This window comes from Euphorbia lathyris, chromosome 4 (assembly GCF_963576675.1).
Source record: "Euphorbia lathyris chromosome 4, ddEupLath1.1, whole genome shotgun sequence".
NCBI lineage: Eukaryota > Viridiplantae > Streptophyta > Magnoliopsida > Malpighiales > Euphorbiaceae > Euphorbia > Euphorbia lathyris.
The window spans coordinates 52375160-52387678 of NC_088913.1; the positions used below are offsets into that span (position 1 = coordinate 52375160).

Sequence of the window (12519 nt, forward strand, 5' to 3'; positions counted from 1 at the left end):
GGTAGATGATGATACCCAGGCCAAATGCTATATTATTTCTTCTATGGATAATGAATTACAGAAGCATTATGAGAATATAGCAACATCTTTTGAAATCTTATCGGGCTTAAAAGACCTGTATGGTGAGACCAGCAGGACTATTAGATATAAGATATCAAGTAAGCTCTTTAGGATGAAGATGAAAAAAAGCCAGAATGTTTCAGATCATGTTGGAGAAATGATCCATTTAATCCAATCTTTAAAGAATTTGGATTTTGCAATGGCTCATGAACTCCAAATTGATCTTGTGCTTTCTTCGCTCCCACGTTCATATGGAGGTTTTGTTTCAAACTTCCAGTTAAACAAAGTGGAGTGTACTTTGGCCCAGTTGCTGCAGAATCTGGTTGTTCACCAACAGAATGTGGTGGACCAAGATAAAAAGAAAGATGACGTTGTAATAGTGGCTGCATCTTCTTTTAAAAGGAAGGGTAAGACCCAACCTAAAAAGAAGAAAAAGAAAGTTCAAAAGACCAATAATACAAGTCCATCATTTGTGAGGCCAAAAGCCTCAACACAACTTAAGGGTGCTGTTAAGCAGGGATGTTTCCAATGTGGAATGGAAGGTCACTTTAAGAGAAATTGCCCAATCTTTCTGAAAAGTTTAGAGAAGGGTAAGGGTGCAGCTTCTGCATCAGGTATTTCTCTTAATAATTATTTAAATGTTGATTTAAATAATGATCTTTCTCATAACTCATCTAATGCCTGGATTTTAGACACTGGAGCAACTTCTCATATTTGTTCCTATGTTCAGGATCTGGCAAATAGAAGGTTGTTGGACGATGGTGAAGTGGAACTCACACTGGGAAATGGTGCAAGGGTTGCAGCCAAGGCAGTGGGAGATATTTCACTTATGTTAGACCATCATGTTTTGTTATTGAAAGATGTATTGTATATACCAGGAGCATATAAAAATGTAATATCTGTATCTAGTTTGACAAAAAGGAATTATGAATTCCGATTTTGTAATAAAGCTTGTACAGTATATTTTGATAATGTGATTATCGGTTCTGGTGTTTTACATCGTGGTTTATTTTATGTTGATAAAAATATACCAAATAACAAAAAGAAAAATAAGCAAGTTTTGCTTGGCAACCTAAAAGAGATGAATAATAATTCCACTAATAAACAATCAGAATTTAATTCCAAATATTTGTGGCATCTCCGTCTAGGACATATTTCTAGTAATAGACTCACTAAGTTGGATAAGATGGGAATTTTGAAAAATCTAAATTCTCAATCTGATTATCCAACATGTGAATCATGTTTACAAGGAAAAATGACTAGAAAACCATTTGTGGGACAAATGAAGAGAGCCAATGAAATATTAGAATTAATACATTCTGATGTTTGCGGGCCATTTAGTGAAATAGCTCGTGGAGGTTATCACTACTTCGTAACCTTTATTGATGATAAATCAAGATATGGTTATTTGTATTTAATGAAATACAAATATGAAGTTTTTGAAAAATTCAAAGAATTCAAAGCCGAAGTAGAAAATCAAATTGGAAAAAATATTAAATCACTAAGGTCGGACCGAGGTGGTGAATATATGAGTACTGAATTTGATGATTTCCTCAAGGAAAATGGAATTATCTCCGAACTCGCTCCTCCTTACACACCACAACTAAATGGAGTGTCTAAAAGGAGGAATCGGACTCTGTTGGACATGGTTCGATCAATGATGAGTTATACTGATTTGCCTATCTCATTTTGGGGATATGCAATTAAGACAGCACTTTACATTCTCAACCGTGTTCCTTCTAAATCTGTTTCTACCACACCATATGAAATATGGGCTGGAAGGGCACCAATTTTGAATCATGTTAAAATTTGGGGTTGCCCTGCTTATATAAAAAAAGCAAAAAACAGAAAAATTAGAGGAACGGTCTACTAAAGGCCGATTTGTTGGATACCCTAAATCAAAAGGATATATGGGTTATTATTTCTATCTCCCTGATGAACAAATTGTCACTATCAGTAGGGATGCCATTTTTCTTGAGAAAGAGTTTCTGCAAGAAGGTGGTAAAGGTAGAAAGATTTTATTGGATGAGGAATCATCTAATAAAGAAATCCAACAAGCTGAACCAATACAAATTGATCAGCCAGATGAGCCTACCAAAACAACAGATATCATCACTCCAACTCTTAGGAGGTCTGAAAGGGTTTTACATCCTCCTGATAGGTATGGTTTAATTACTGACCACGAACAAGAGTTATTTGTTTTTGGTAGTACTGACCATCCTGATGATCCAATTACTTATGAAGAAGCAGTATGTGATACTGACTCTTCTAAGTGGTTAGAAGCTATGCAAAGTGAGATTGATTCTATGTATAAGAATGAAGTTTGGGAACTTGTTACTCCACCTGAAGGAATTGTTCCTATAGGTTGTAAGTGGGTATTCAAACGCAAACTGAATTCTGAAGGAATTGTGGATACTTATAAAGCAAGGCTTGTGGCAAAAGGTTATCGCCAACGGGAGGGAATTGATTTTGAAGAAACATTCTCTCCTGTAGCTATGTTTAAAAGTATTCGAATAATCTTATCTATTGCAACACACTTTGATTTTGAGATTTGGCAAATGGATGTTAAAACTGCATTTCTCAATGGATTTCTTGAAGAAGAAATCTACATGGAACAACCGAAGGGTTTTATATCCAAGGAAAGTTCTCAAGTGTGTAAGCTTAAGAGATCCATTTATGGACTTAAGCAAGCTTCAAGGAGTTGGAATAAAAGATTTGATGAAGCCATACAGAGTTATGAGTTTGTCAAAAATCTTGATGAGCCATGTGTTTACAAGAAGGTTAGTGGGAGAGCTATCACTTTCCTTGTCTTGTATGTTGATGATATTCTGTTAATTGGGAATGACATTGGTATGTTAACTAATGTTAAGGTCTGGTTATCCTCTACCTTCTCTATGAAAGATTTGGGAGAAGCCGCCTATATTCTTGGTATTAAGCTTTATAGAAATAGAGCTAAAAGAATATTAGGGCTATCTCAAAAACTCTATTTGGAGAAAATTCTAAAGAGATTTAGAATGGAAGACTCCAAAAGAGGATTGATACCTGTTAGACATGGTTTGCAACTCTCCACGGAGCAATCACCTAAGACTCCAGCGGAGAGAGCAGAAATGGCTAAGATTCCTTATGCTTCTGCTATAGGAAGTCTAATGTATGCTATGTTGTGTACAAGGCCAGACATTACATTTGCTGTTAGTCTAACAAGCAGATATCAATCAAATCCAGGTATGGCTCACTGGATTGATGTTAAGGCTATCTTTAAGTACTTGAGAAGAACTAAAGATATGATTTTAACATATGGAGGAGGTGATCTGTTAATTGAAGGCTTTATAGATTCTAGCTTTCAATCAGATAAGGAGAAACTTATATCCACTTCAGGATATGTGTTTACATGTAATGGAGCTGCAGTTGTTTGGAAGAGTTCTAAACAAGATACTGTAGTTGATTCCACTACTGAGGCTGAATATATTGCTGCCTCAAGTGCCGCTAAAGAAGCAGTGTGGTTGAAGAACTTTATCACCGAACTTGGTGTGGTTCCTTCTATTGTTAGTCCAATCCCTTTGTATTGTGATAACAATGGAGCGATTGCACAATCAAAGGAACCAAGGTCTCACAAGAACTTCAAACACGTGCTTAGGCGGTATCACTTAATCAGAGAGATTGTTGGACGAGGAGATATCTCGGTGCAGAAAATAGCATCAGCTGATAATCCAGCTGATCCATTTACTAAGCCAATGACTCAATCACAGTTAGACTGTCATCTTGAGAAGATAGGTCTTAAATATTGTACTGAATGGCTCTAGTGCTAGTGGGAGATTGTAAGTGTTGTATGCCCTAGGCCATTCCTTTTGTATATTATACAGTGTGAATTTTGTATCCAAATGGCAGTTAATAATATATATGCATTCATGTGTAATTATTTGTATTGTTTAATTACTTAATGAATATATTTATTAGTCCAAAGATTATTTACAAAGAGATAATATTATTAAGAGTTAATAATAATGAGATATATTTCTTTGGTGAAATAATAATCTTAAATGTTCATAGTCGGTGGATAATGAATTGGACACTCATCTATCCTTAGACTATCATCTCTATTTATTTTCTCGATTAGTATGAGATATTAATCAGAAACAGAAAATCTCATTCTGTTTGATATGTTGATATCAGAATAAATATGTGGACATTCGAAGAGGCGAATGGTCGAACTGTGATGTTAGATAATAATTGCACAAAGGTTTACTCCTAGTCAACATAATTATTATCTAGGTCATAATAGTGCATATAGTCCTTTGACTTGAGGAAACTTAGTTGTTCTTGCGCAGGTAATTATAGTTTGTTCCTGCTTTGTACTGGGATCTTAATTCTGGTAATCCGGCAGTGAATCACTATAGTTAGTTGTGTAGTGTAACAAGAGTTTGCTAATAGAGGATTCATTACTCTAAGTAAATAGAGATAAATCCTAAGATAGTTATTGATTAGTTTTTTGATGGAATGAGTTCCTGGCCAGGACAATAAGACTCATCTTATGAGATAAGTATCAAGGAATGGTTCCTTGATGTGAGTCTTATTTTATCAAAGACTTAATCAATATTTCTTAGTATCTTGACGATTAGAGCTTGACACTTTGTGGCTCTAGTCAAGATCGGGATTTTTAATGAAAGGACTTTAGTGCATGGAAATTATGATCGATGGTTCATAATTACTTTAATTATAAGTTTACTTCAAGTAACTTCATTCTTTAATTGGGACGTCATGACGTAGTGTGTTAGCTGGAGATCATGATCTTTAGAGGACTATAAGTAAATATAAGTTAAGCTTATATAGGATACACTTATAGTACAAGAAATTGGATTCCTAACATACTTACTAAGAGTTAGTATTATGCCTCTAATGCCAGTTAAAGATGAACCTAGAAAGTCACACACATACAAGTTGTTTGTATCAAGCTTTAGTTCAATTGATTAATTAAAAGTGTTTTAATTAATTAATTGACACAATTGAATATGTCAATGGGATTGACAAAACATTCTAACACTGTTTGATATTCAATTGAGGAAATTAAAAATTATTATTCTTGCTCAATTTAAGTTGATGGCTTTTTCCAAATACAATAGTCAAGTGTTGACTGTTGGAATTTAGAGGTGTTTTAAATTAACCCCTCTAAGATATTATTAAAGGATATATATATATATATATATATATCATGCACTAGGATGTGTCCTAGTGCATGAGCTTTGTTTCAATCCACCTGGATTGAAACAAAGATACATATATATCAAAAAGATATATATGTATATATACAAGGAAATGAGAGATACGGTTTTATCAGTTCGAAAAAAATCGGATCCGGAATCAGTTTTCGATTTTGAGCAAGATTAATCAGTTTCTTCGAGGCTTGATCTAATCGACTTAGTGGACTGACTAGAGGCTTCACCACTAGAGAAGCTTTAATACCCGATTGGAATCTACAAGAGGTATTTTTCCAATCTCGTAGTATAAATATCAATTTGATTATTGAAGAACTTAATGATCTTGGTTAAGGATTTGGTGTCAAACATCGGATGTTTGACTGTTTATCAGAGTGATTGGATCACACTGATTGTTTGTTTAGGGAAAATTTTTGAAATTCGTTTCCTAAATACCAACACGTTTCTGCTTCAAATCCTTCATATATACCACAGTTTTGATTTCTCCACGCATCTCAGGCTCACCTGCATTTTAGACTATTCATATTTAGGTACCCAATTCTTTTTGGGTCCTCGTTTGTTAGCATAAACAGGTGCAAAGTCATATTTTAATTTGTGACGACATACTTTTATAGTGTGGCCACGTTTGCCACAGAAGTCACAGTGAATTACCCTTTGAGGGTGATGTTGAGTGTGGTCAGCATTATTGTGCTGAGCATGCCAACATACCTTAGTGGTATGTCCTTTCTTTCCGCAGAAGTCATATTAGACAATCCGCTTATTGTACCAACACACTTCTCTTGTGTGCCCCTTTTTCCCGCAATAGTCACATTGCGTGAACTGTTTATGCTGACTAGTACTTGAGTACTCAGCATGGGATTTATTTTCATTTGAGCCTCTTATTTGGCTCTGTAGGGTAGTGACATCCTTTTTCAGTTTCTTTGAATCTGATTGGACCTCCGTGACAAACTTATGCATAAGTTCTATGTTACTGTGCAAAGTTGAATTGTCTTGGAAAAGATATCGGAGGTCATTGAACTTGACCTCTTCAATCTCATCACACCCCCTGCTGAGTGCCTTTACTTTCTTATTGCACTTTTTAGTTAGCGCATATAAGTCACTCAGGGCGTTTATCATCGCATTTCTAAGCAAAAGTAAGGATGTTACCTCATTATTGTGTTCCTCCTGGTCAGTTTCATCAGAGAAGTCAGCTTGCTCAGAATAAGTGAGGTCAGCATCATCGGCCATGAAGCATATATTTGATGTTTCATTTGCATCAGCTTCTGATGAGGTTGACTCATCACTATCACTCCATGTGGCTACCATAGCCTTTCTGCTGCCCTTCTTGTCTTTCTTCAGCATGGGATAGCTTGACTTGATGTGCCCAGTTTGGTGGCACTCAAAACATGTGGCAGGCTTGGAGCTGTCCTTCTTATATTTGTTGTCGCTGGGCTCAGCTTTGTATTTGTCATTTCTTCTGAATGGCCTTTTGCTGTTCCTATCATTCTTCCTGAACAGCTTCTTCATTTTCCTGGTGAACATTGCCATTTCCTCATCATCAGATGAGTCAGCTTCGGTGGAGTCAGCTTTCATGACAAGTGATTTTTATTTCTTGTCTTCTGACTTCTCTTTTTCTTCAAAGTTTTTCATTGATATCTCATGAGTCAGCAACGATCCGATCAGCTCATCGTACTTATACATAGTCAAGTCCTGAGCTTCCTCCACTGCAGTCTTTTTGGCCTGCTAGCTTTTGGGAAGACTTCTCAAGATCTTCTTCACATGTTCTTCCTCGGTGAAGTTCTTTCCAAGTCTTTTCAGCTCATTTATAATGTTGGTAAATCTAGCGTTCATTCCCGAGATGTCCTCATTATCATTCATCTCGAACAACTCGTATAATCTCATATGCTGATTTACTTTTGATTCCTTGACCTTGCTTGTGCCTTCGTAGGTTACTTCAAGCTTTTTCCAAATCTCCTATGCTGACTCGCAACCTGAAATCTTATTATATTCTGCAGCATCTAAAGCACAGTGAAGCATATTGATAGTCGAAGCATTGTTTTGAAGTTTTCTAAGGTCATCTTCTGACCACTCAGTTTCACTCTTAACAACTTTCTCATTGTTAATAGTTTTATATGGCACGTATGGGCCTTGAACTATTACAAGCCATGCACTCATGTTTGTGGCTTGAATAAAGTTCTTTATCCTATTCTTCCAGACTGTATAATTGGATCCAAAGAATAGGGGAGGCCGATTAATTGATAATCCCTCAGGGAGTATCTGTGTTGTTTGATTCCCGGGAAGGAAACGAGTGTTGTTCTCAGCCATTTATCGGGATCAGCTCAAGATAGTTATATCTTTGAGTAGTGAGCTTAGGCTCTGATACCACTTGTTGGTCCCGTGTGATTAGTTCCAAAGGGGGGGGTTAGGAACTAATGTAACTTTTTCGCTAATTAATCTTGTTGACTTGATAATTTTGGTGAGTTTATTAACTCAGCTTTGGTCAGCTTGGCCGATCTTAGTGTAAGACAGCTTTAGTCAGATGTTGACTGAGACTGTTTCACTTGTGAGTTGGGAATTGACACTTTTGTGGTCAGCTTCCAACTCAGCACCCTAATTTACTCAGTGTTAGCTTTAAACAGTCTATATGCTGAGTAAATATAACAAGCAACACATGCACATATATATATTCTAAGAGAGTTAGAAATTACTCAGTATCACTTATCCTGGTTCGGCCTCTCCGCCTACGTCCAGTCCCCAGACTCCTCCGGGCTTTTAGAATCCAATACTGAGCTCTTTAAAGGTAGAGCACAAACCGGTTACAAGGCAGTTGAATATGCAAGAGTACATTCCTCTATTTGTCTACTCAACTCCTACTAAGTGCTATAACCCAGCACCTAGATTTCTCTACCACTGGGTATTTACAACCAAATACTCAGCACAACACTCTCAATTCACAATTGATACAATTTGCTCTTTTTCAGCTAAAGAACACTTTAGATGATTACAAAACAATCAATCTAGCATTTACACAAGGAATAGAAGGTTGGTGTAAGATCTCTTTCTTGTTTTTGAGTGCTTTGAATTTGTATCTTTCTCACTTGTATTTTCTGTATTTTCCCGACAATGATCCAAGAGGATTGTTTGTCCTTTTATAGTTGTATTTTGAGGATCAAATGATTTGAATTTGATTTGTCCGTTGAATCCAAAACGACTCTTTTGGGGGACAAACTTCTGGTCAGCTTCAGATGTGCAGGCCAATCTTGTTTTCTGATTTCTTCAGATGTCAGGCTTGTCTTCTTCCTACAAGCTTTGTCTTCTTACGGCAGTTTGTCTTTTAGCAACGAACAGTTGACCCATGCATCTCGAAATTTGGCTTTTGCGTAATTCCAAGGCTTCAATTATTGGTGCAGACAGTTGTCGGATTTGTCTTTTAGCTAACAGATCATTCATGCTGTCCTGAAGATCACTCAGCTTCACTTCGATAGTCATTGTCTTTGATTGTTACCAAATCTCATACTGAGTTCTTTTTCACTCAGCTTCCATGGTCAGCTTCATTTTGCAAGATCTAGTTCTGAAGCAGACTTCTTTTATATTGAGCTTCGTTCCACTCGGCTTCTTTGATCAGCTTCATTCTTAAGCCGTTGTTTTGAAGATGACTTATCTTCTCTTGTGCTGAGTTGCTCTTCACTCAGCTTGTGTTGTGTTCTCATGCTGACTTTGTCCTGTCTTAATTTTATTTCCTTTTGCATTTATATTTATACTCAATATTGAACAAACGGATTAGTACAATTAAATCAAAGCACTTAAATTTAATTGTCTCTTAATCATGGATTAAACTTAAATGATTTTGTCAAATCAAAATCTTGTGGAAAGGTGTTTCAACAATATATACATAATACCACGCTCATGCCGTGACGATTGCTATGACGATAAATTTTTGTCATCTTTTGTATATCATGACGAAAAATTGTGCTTTCATGACAATTTTTGTGCGTCATAAAAGACCAAAATTCTTGTAGTGTCTACAATGAAAAAAACATTATCTAACTAACAATAGTGTAAACAATTTTAAATTATTATAAAAATATAATAGATAATGAGAAATGAAAATAAGTATATATTGTATTAATTACCGTTTTGGAGCTTAATAGGTCTGTGGACAGATCTGGTATTCCGTTTTTCACGCAACTTGATTAACCTATTCATTCTTGCCAATTGACTTTGCATTCGGTAATTCTCTGCTTGCATTGAACTTTGTAAAGAATAAAAATTACCTACTTTATATTAATGCAATATATATCACAATAAATATTTCAGCGACTAACAATATTTCATTATTAAAAGATATAATTGATAATGAAAAATGAAAATAAGTAAATATTATATTAATTACCGATTTGGAGCTTAATAGGTTCGTGGATAGATCTCTTATTCCGTTTTTCACGCAACTTGAATAGCCTATTCATTCTTGCCAACCGACTTTACATTCGGTTATTCTCCCTTTGCATTGAACCTTGTACAATATTGTCCACCTTCAAAGAGAAAACTAAATGTTTATTTTAATGTTTTGTCAGAAAGGTTATTTTATATTAAAATATTAAATTTTAATATATTTTTACTTGTGGAAATGATGAACAATTATCTACTTTATATTAATATAAAAAATATAAAAATTGCAAATGGAAATTTACATATTTACCTATTTGAAAGTCATTAGAATACCGGATTTTTTTGGGCACTTGTGTGTCTATCAACTTGTTTTTCCTCTCCATTCTTGCTTGTTAAATTTACAAATAGTAACGATGGCTTTTTGTGTTATTTTCTTTATTAGTTGTCAAATATAAATAGAGTAAATAATATTAAATATTTTTTTTAAAAAATATGTATAATTAAAATCAAGTCTTTATAAATTAGGAGAACTTAACATGAAAGTTTCAATGTCACTACTGAATACATATCTAATAGTGGTAACAAATTTTATAAAATAGTAAAATTTAAAACAAAAGATATTTAATATAATTTATATTGTAACGTGGAACGAAATTATTGGAATAAATAGGAACATACGTTAAGAAAATAAACAACTATAAATATTTGATGTATGGTTTAGTACATATACCTTTTCTGTTTATAAGTTTTAACAAAACAACGAAATGTCTATAAAAATAGAACTCCACTAGTCTTCTACTCGTGTAATGCACGGTGTATATAATAATTTTTTATAATCAGGATTAGGTTTTAGACCATCATATATTACATTCATATAGCAGAAAATTACATCAAAACTCAAATAAATATTTGCAATAATACGATAGCTATTTTATATTAATTACTAAAATCACTGTGAAGATAAAAACTTATTTATAAAATTAATATAGTTTTCATTATTTTATAATGTTGCCTAAAAGTAATCCAACTTATCAATATTAAGATAAAATTTTGATTACCAAAATTGCACAATTTGAAACATTATAAATTGATATTACACCTTACCACTTGACATTTTTGAGATATGATTTAATGCTTTCGATCCATTACATATAACAAAATTAGTGAAGACAAAATAATAAGCATTGATATATTATACTCCATATCTGGTTATACACAGGCTAGCAAGGAATGAGCAATAACATTCAAAACTCATCCATTGTAAAGCAAAGATAAACATTTCCTTTATTTAATTTTTCTGGGCAAAAATATGTAGAATTTTAATAAATAATACTGTGAAAAACGAAATTGTGCATGACTTAAAATCAAGTTAATAACAACTGCAAATATTTCATATCAATGCATTATACTTTCTGCATTCAGAGGCAAAGCAGTAAGTTGGTAATAATAAGGGTAGTTCAGTATTTGTACACTCCTATAAATCTGTAAACGATTAGCTTGGACTTAGTCTTAGGCAGTTGTAGAGATAAGCTTCAAGGATTTTCCATAATCCTTTTGAATTTGTAATTCACGTTCTTGCTATAACTGCTAACACATATATGCTTATTTAAAGCTGATACATATCAATAAAACATTCAATTGAGATTGCAATCCTTTATGGTATCAGAGCCTTGAAGAGGTTTAACAACTCTGCTCCTTTTTTTTCGCTATCTAGTTTCCTTGAAACCATGGCACAAAATGGTTGTAATTCTTCCACCCAAAACACCACGTCTTTGCCTATTACCAGCATATCTCATCAGCTTAATCATAAGCTTACTCCGAGCAACTATTTGCTCTGGAAAACTCAAATTTTACCCCTGTTAAAAGGACACGAGTTGGCACATCACATTGATGCAACAAAACCACCGCCCCCGAAGGAACTGCCCACCGGAGCTGTGAATCCGGCCCATGAAGATTGGGAACAAAAAGACCAGTAGGTCTTAAGCTGGCTCATATCGTCGCTTTCTGAAGCTGTTTTGTCACAAATCATTGGGGCTGAGACGGCGGCTACCGCTTGGATTAAGCTAGAAAAGGCTTATGCAACTGGTTCACGATCACAAATTCGTGATCTCAAACACCGTCTCCACAATCTACGACGGGAGAATGAAAATATTTCCACTTATTTGCAAAAAGCTAAACTGATCAGTGATCAATTGGCTGCATTGCAACAACCTGTTTCTGATGATGATCTTGTTTCTTCTACCCTTGATGGTCTTGGTGTGGCGTATAGACCATTTGTTCGTGCAATTGAGGCTCGTCTTGAGCCAATTTCCTTTGATGACTTAACTGGGCTCTTATTAAGTGAAGAACGACAGTTACCAAGAGAAAGTTCGATTTCAACCTTTTCTCCATCAGTGAACTATTCAGTCAGGAATACTAATCGTGGTAGAGGTCGTGGTCGAGGTGGTTATTCAGGCCATCAATATTCTCGCATGAATAATACTACTTCTGCCTCTTTGGATGTAAGTACGCTCACTTGTCATAATTGTAAGGGTGCTGGTCACATTTCCAAACAATGTCCTTCCCCAAAATTCAATCGCAACACTCGTGGTTCGTTTAGACCCTCATCAAACATGGCTGTAACTTCCAATCCAAGCTCTTCTGATTGGCTTCTAGACTCTAGCGCGACTCACCATGTAACATCGGACTTGGAAAATCTTCATGTTCACACAAAGTATGATGGCCCCGAAGAGGTTACAGTAGGTAATGGACATACTATACCTATATCTCATGTTGGTCATTCTAAATTTCCGCTTTCCAATACTCCGGTTCAATTTCAAAATATTCTTCATGTTCCTAAAACCGTGAATAACTTATTGTCAGTATCTTCTCTAACTCGCTC

General features: G+C 35.0%; 1 protein-coding gene and 1 non-coding gene across 2 annotated transcripts; both read left to right on the plus strand.

The window, feature by feature from the left end:
* Positions 1 to 230: 230 nt before the first annotated feature.
* LOC136225957 (uncharacterized) lies at positions 231 to 1044 on the plus strand. Its single transcript, XM_066014173.1, has 2 exons — positions 231 to 674; positions 791 to 1044. The coding sequence occupies exons 1-2, from the start codon at positions 260 to 262 to the stop codon at positions 802 to 804; spliced, it is 429 nt and encodes a 142-aa protein (XP_065870245.1). The 5' UTR covers positions 231 to 259; the 3' UTR covers positions 805 to 1044.
* A 10804-nt stretch (positions 1045 to 11848) lies between these two features.
* On the plus strand, positions 11849 to 11987 carry LOC136228344 (small nucleolar RNA Z247). Its single transcript, XR_010688669.1, has one exon. It is a non-coding gene; the product is annotated as a small nucleolar RNA Z247 (small nucleolar RNA).
* Positions 11988 to 12519: the final 532 nt, after the last annotated feature.

What these genes read in the sequence shown, in the direction of transcription:
- LOC136225957 (XM_066014173.1), top strand. Translation starts at nt 260, where the DNA reads ATGGCTCATGAACTCCAAATTGATCTTGTGCTTTCTTCGCTCCCACGT.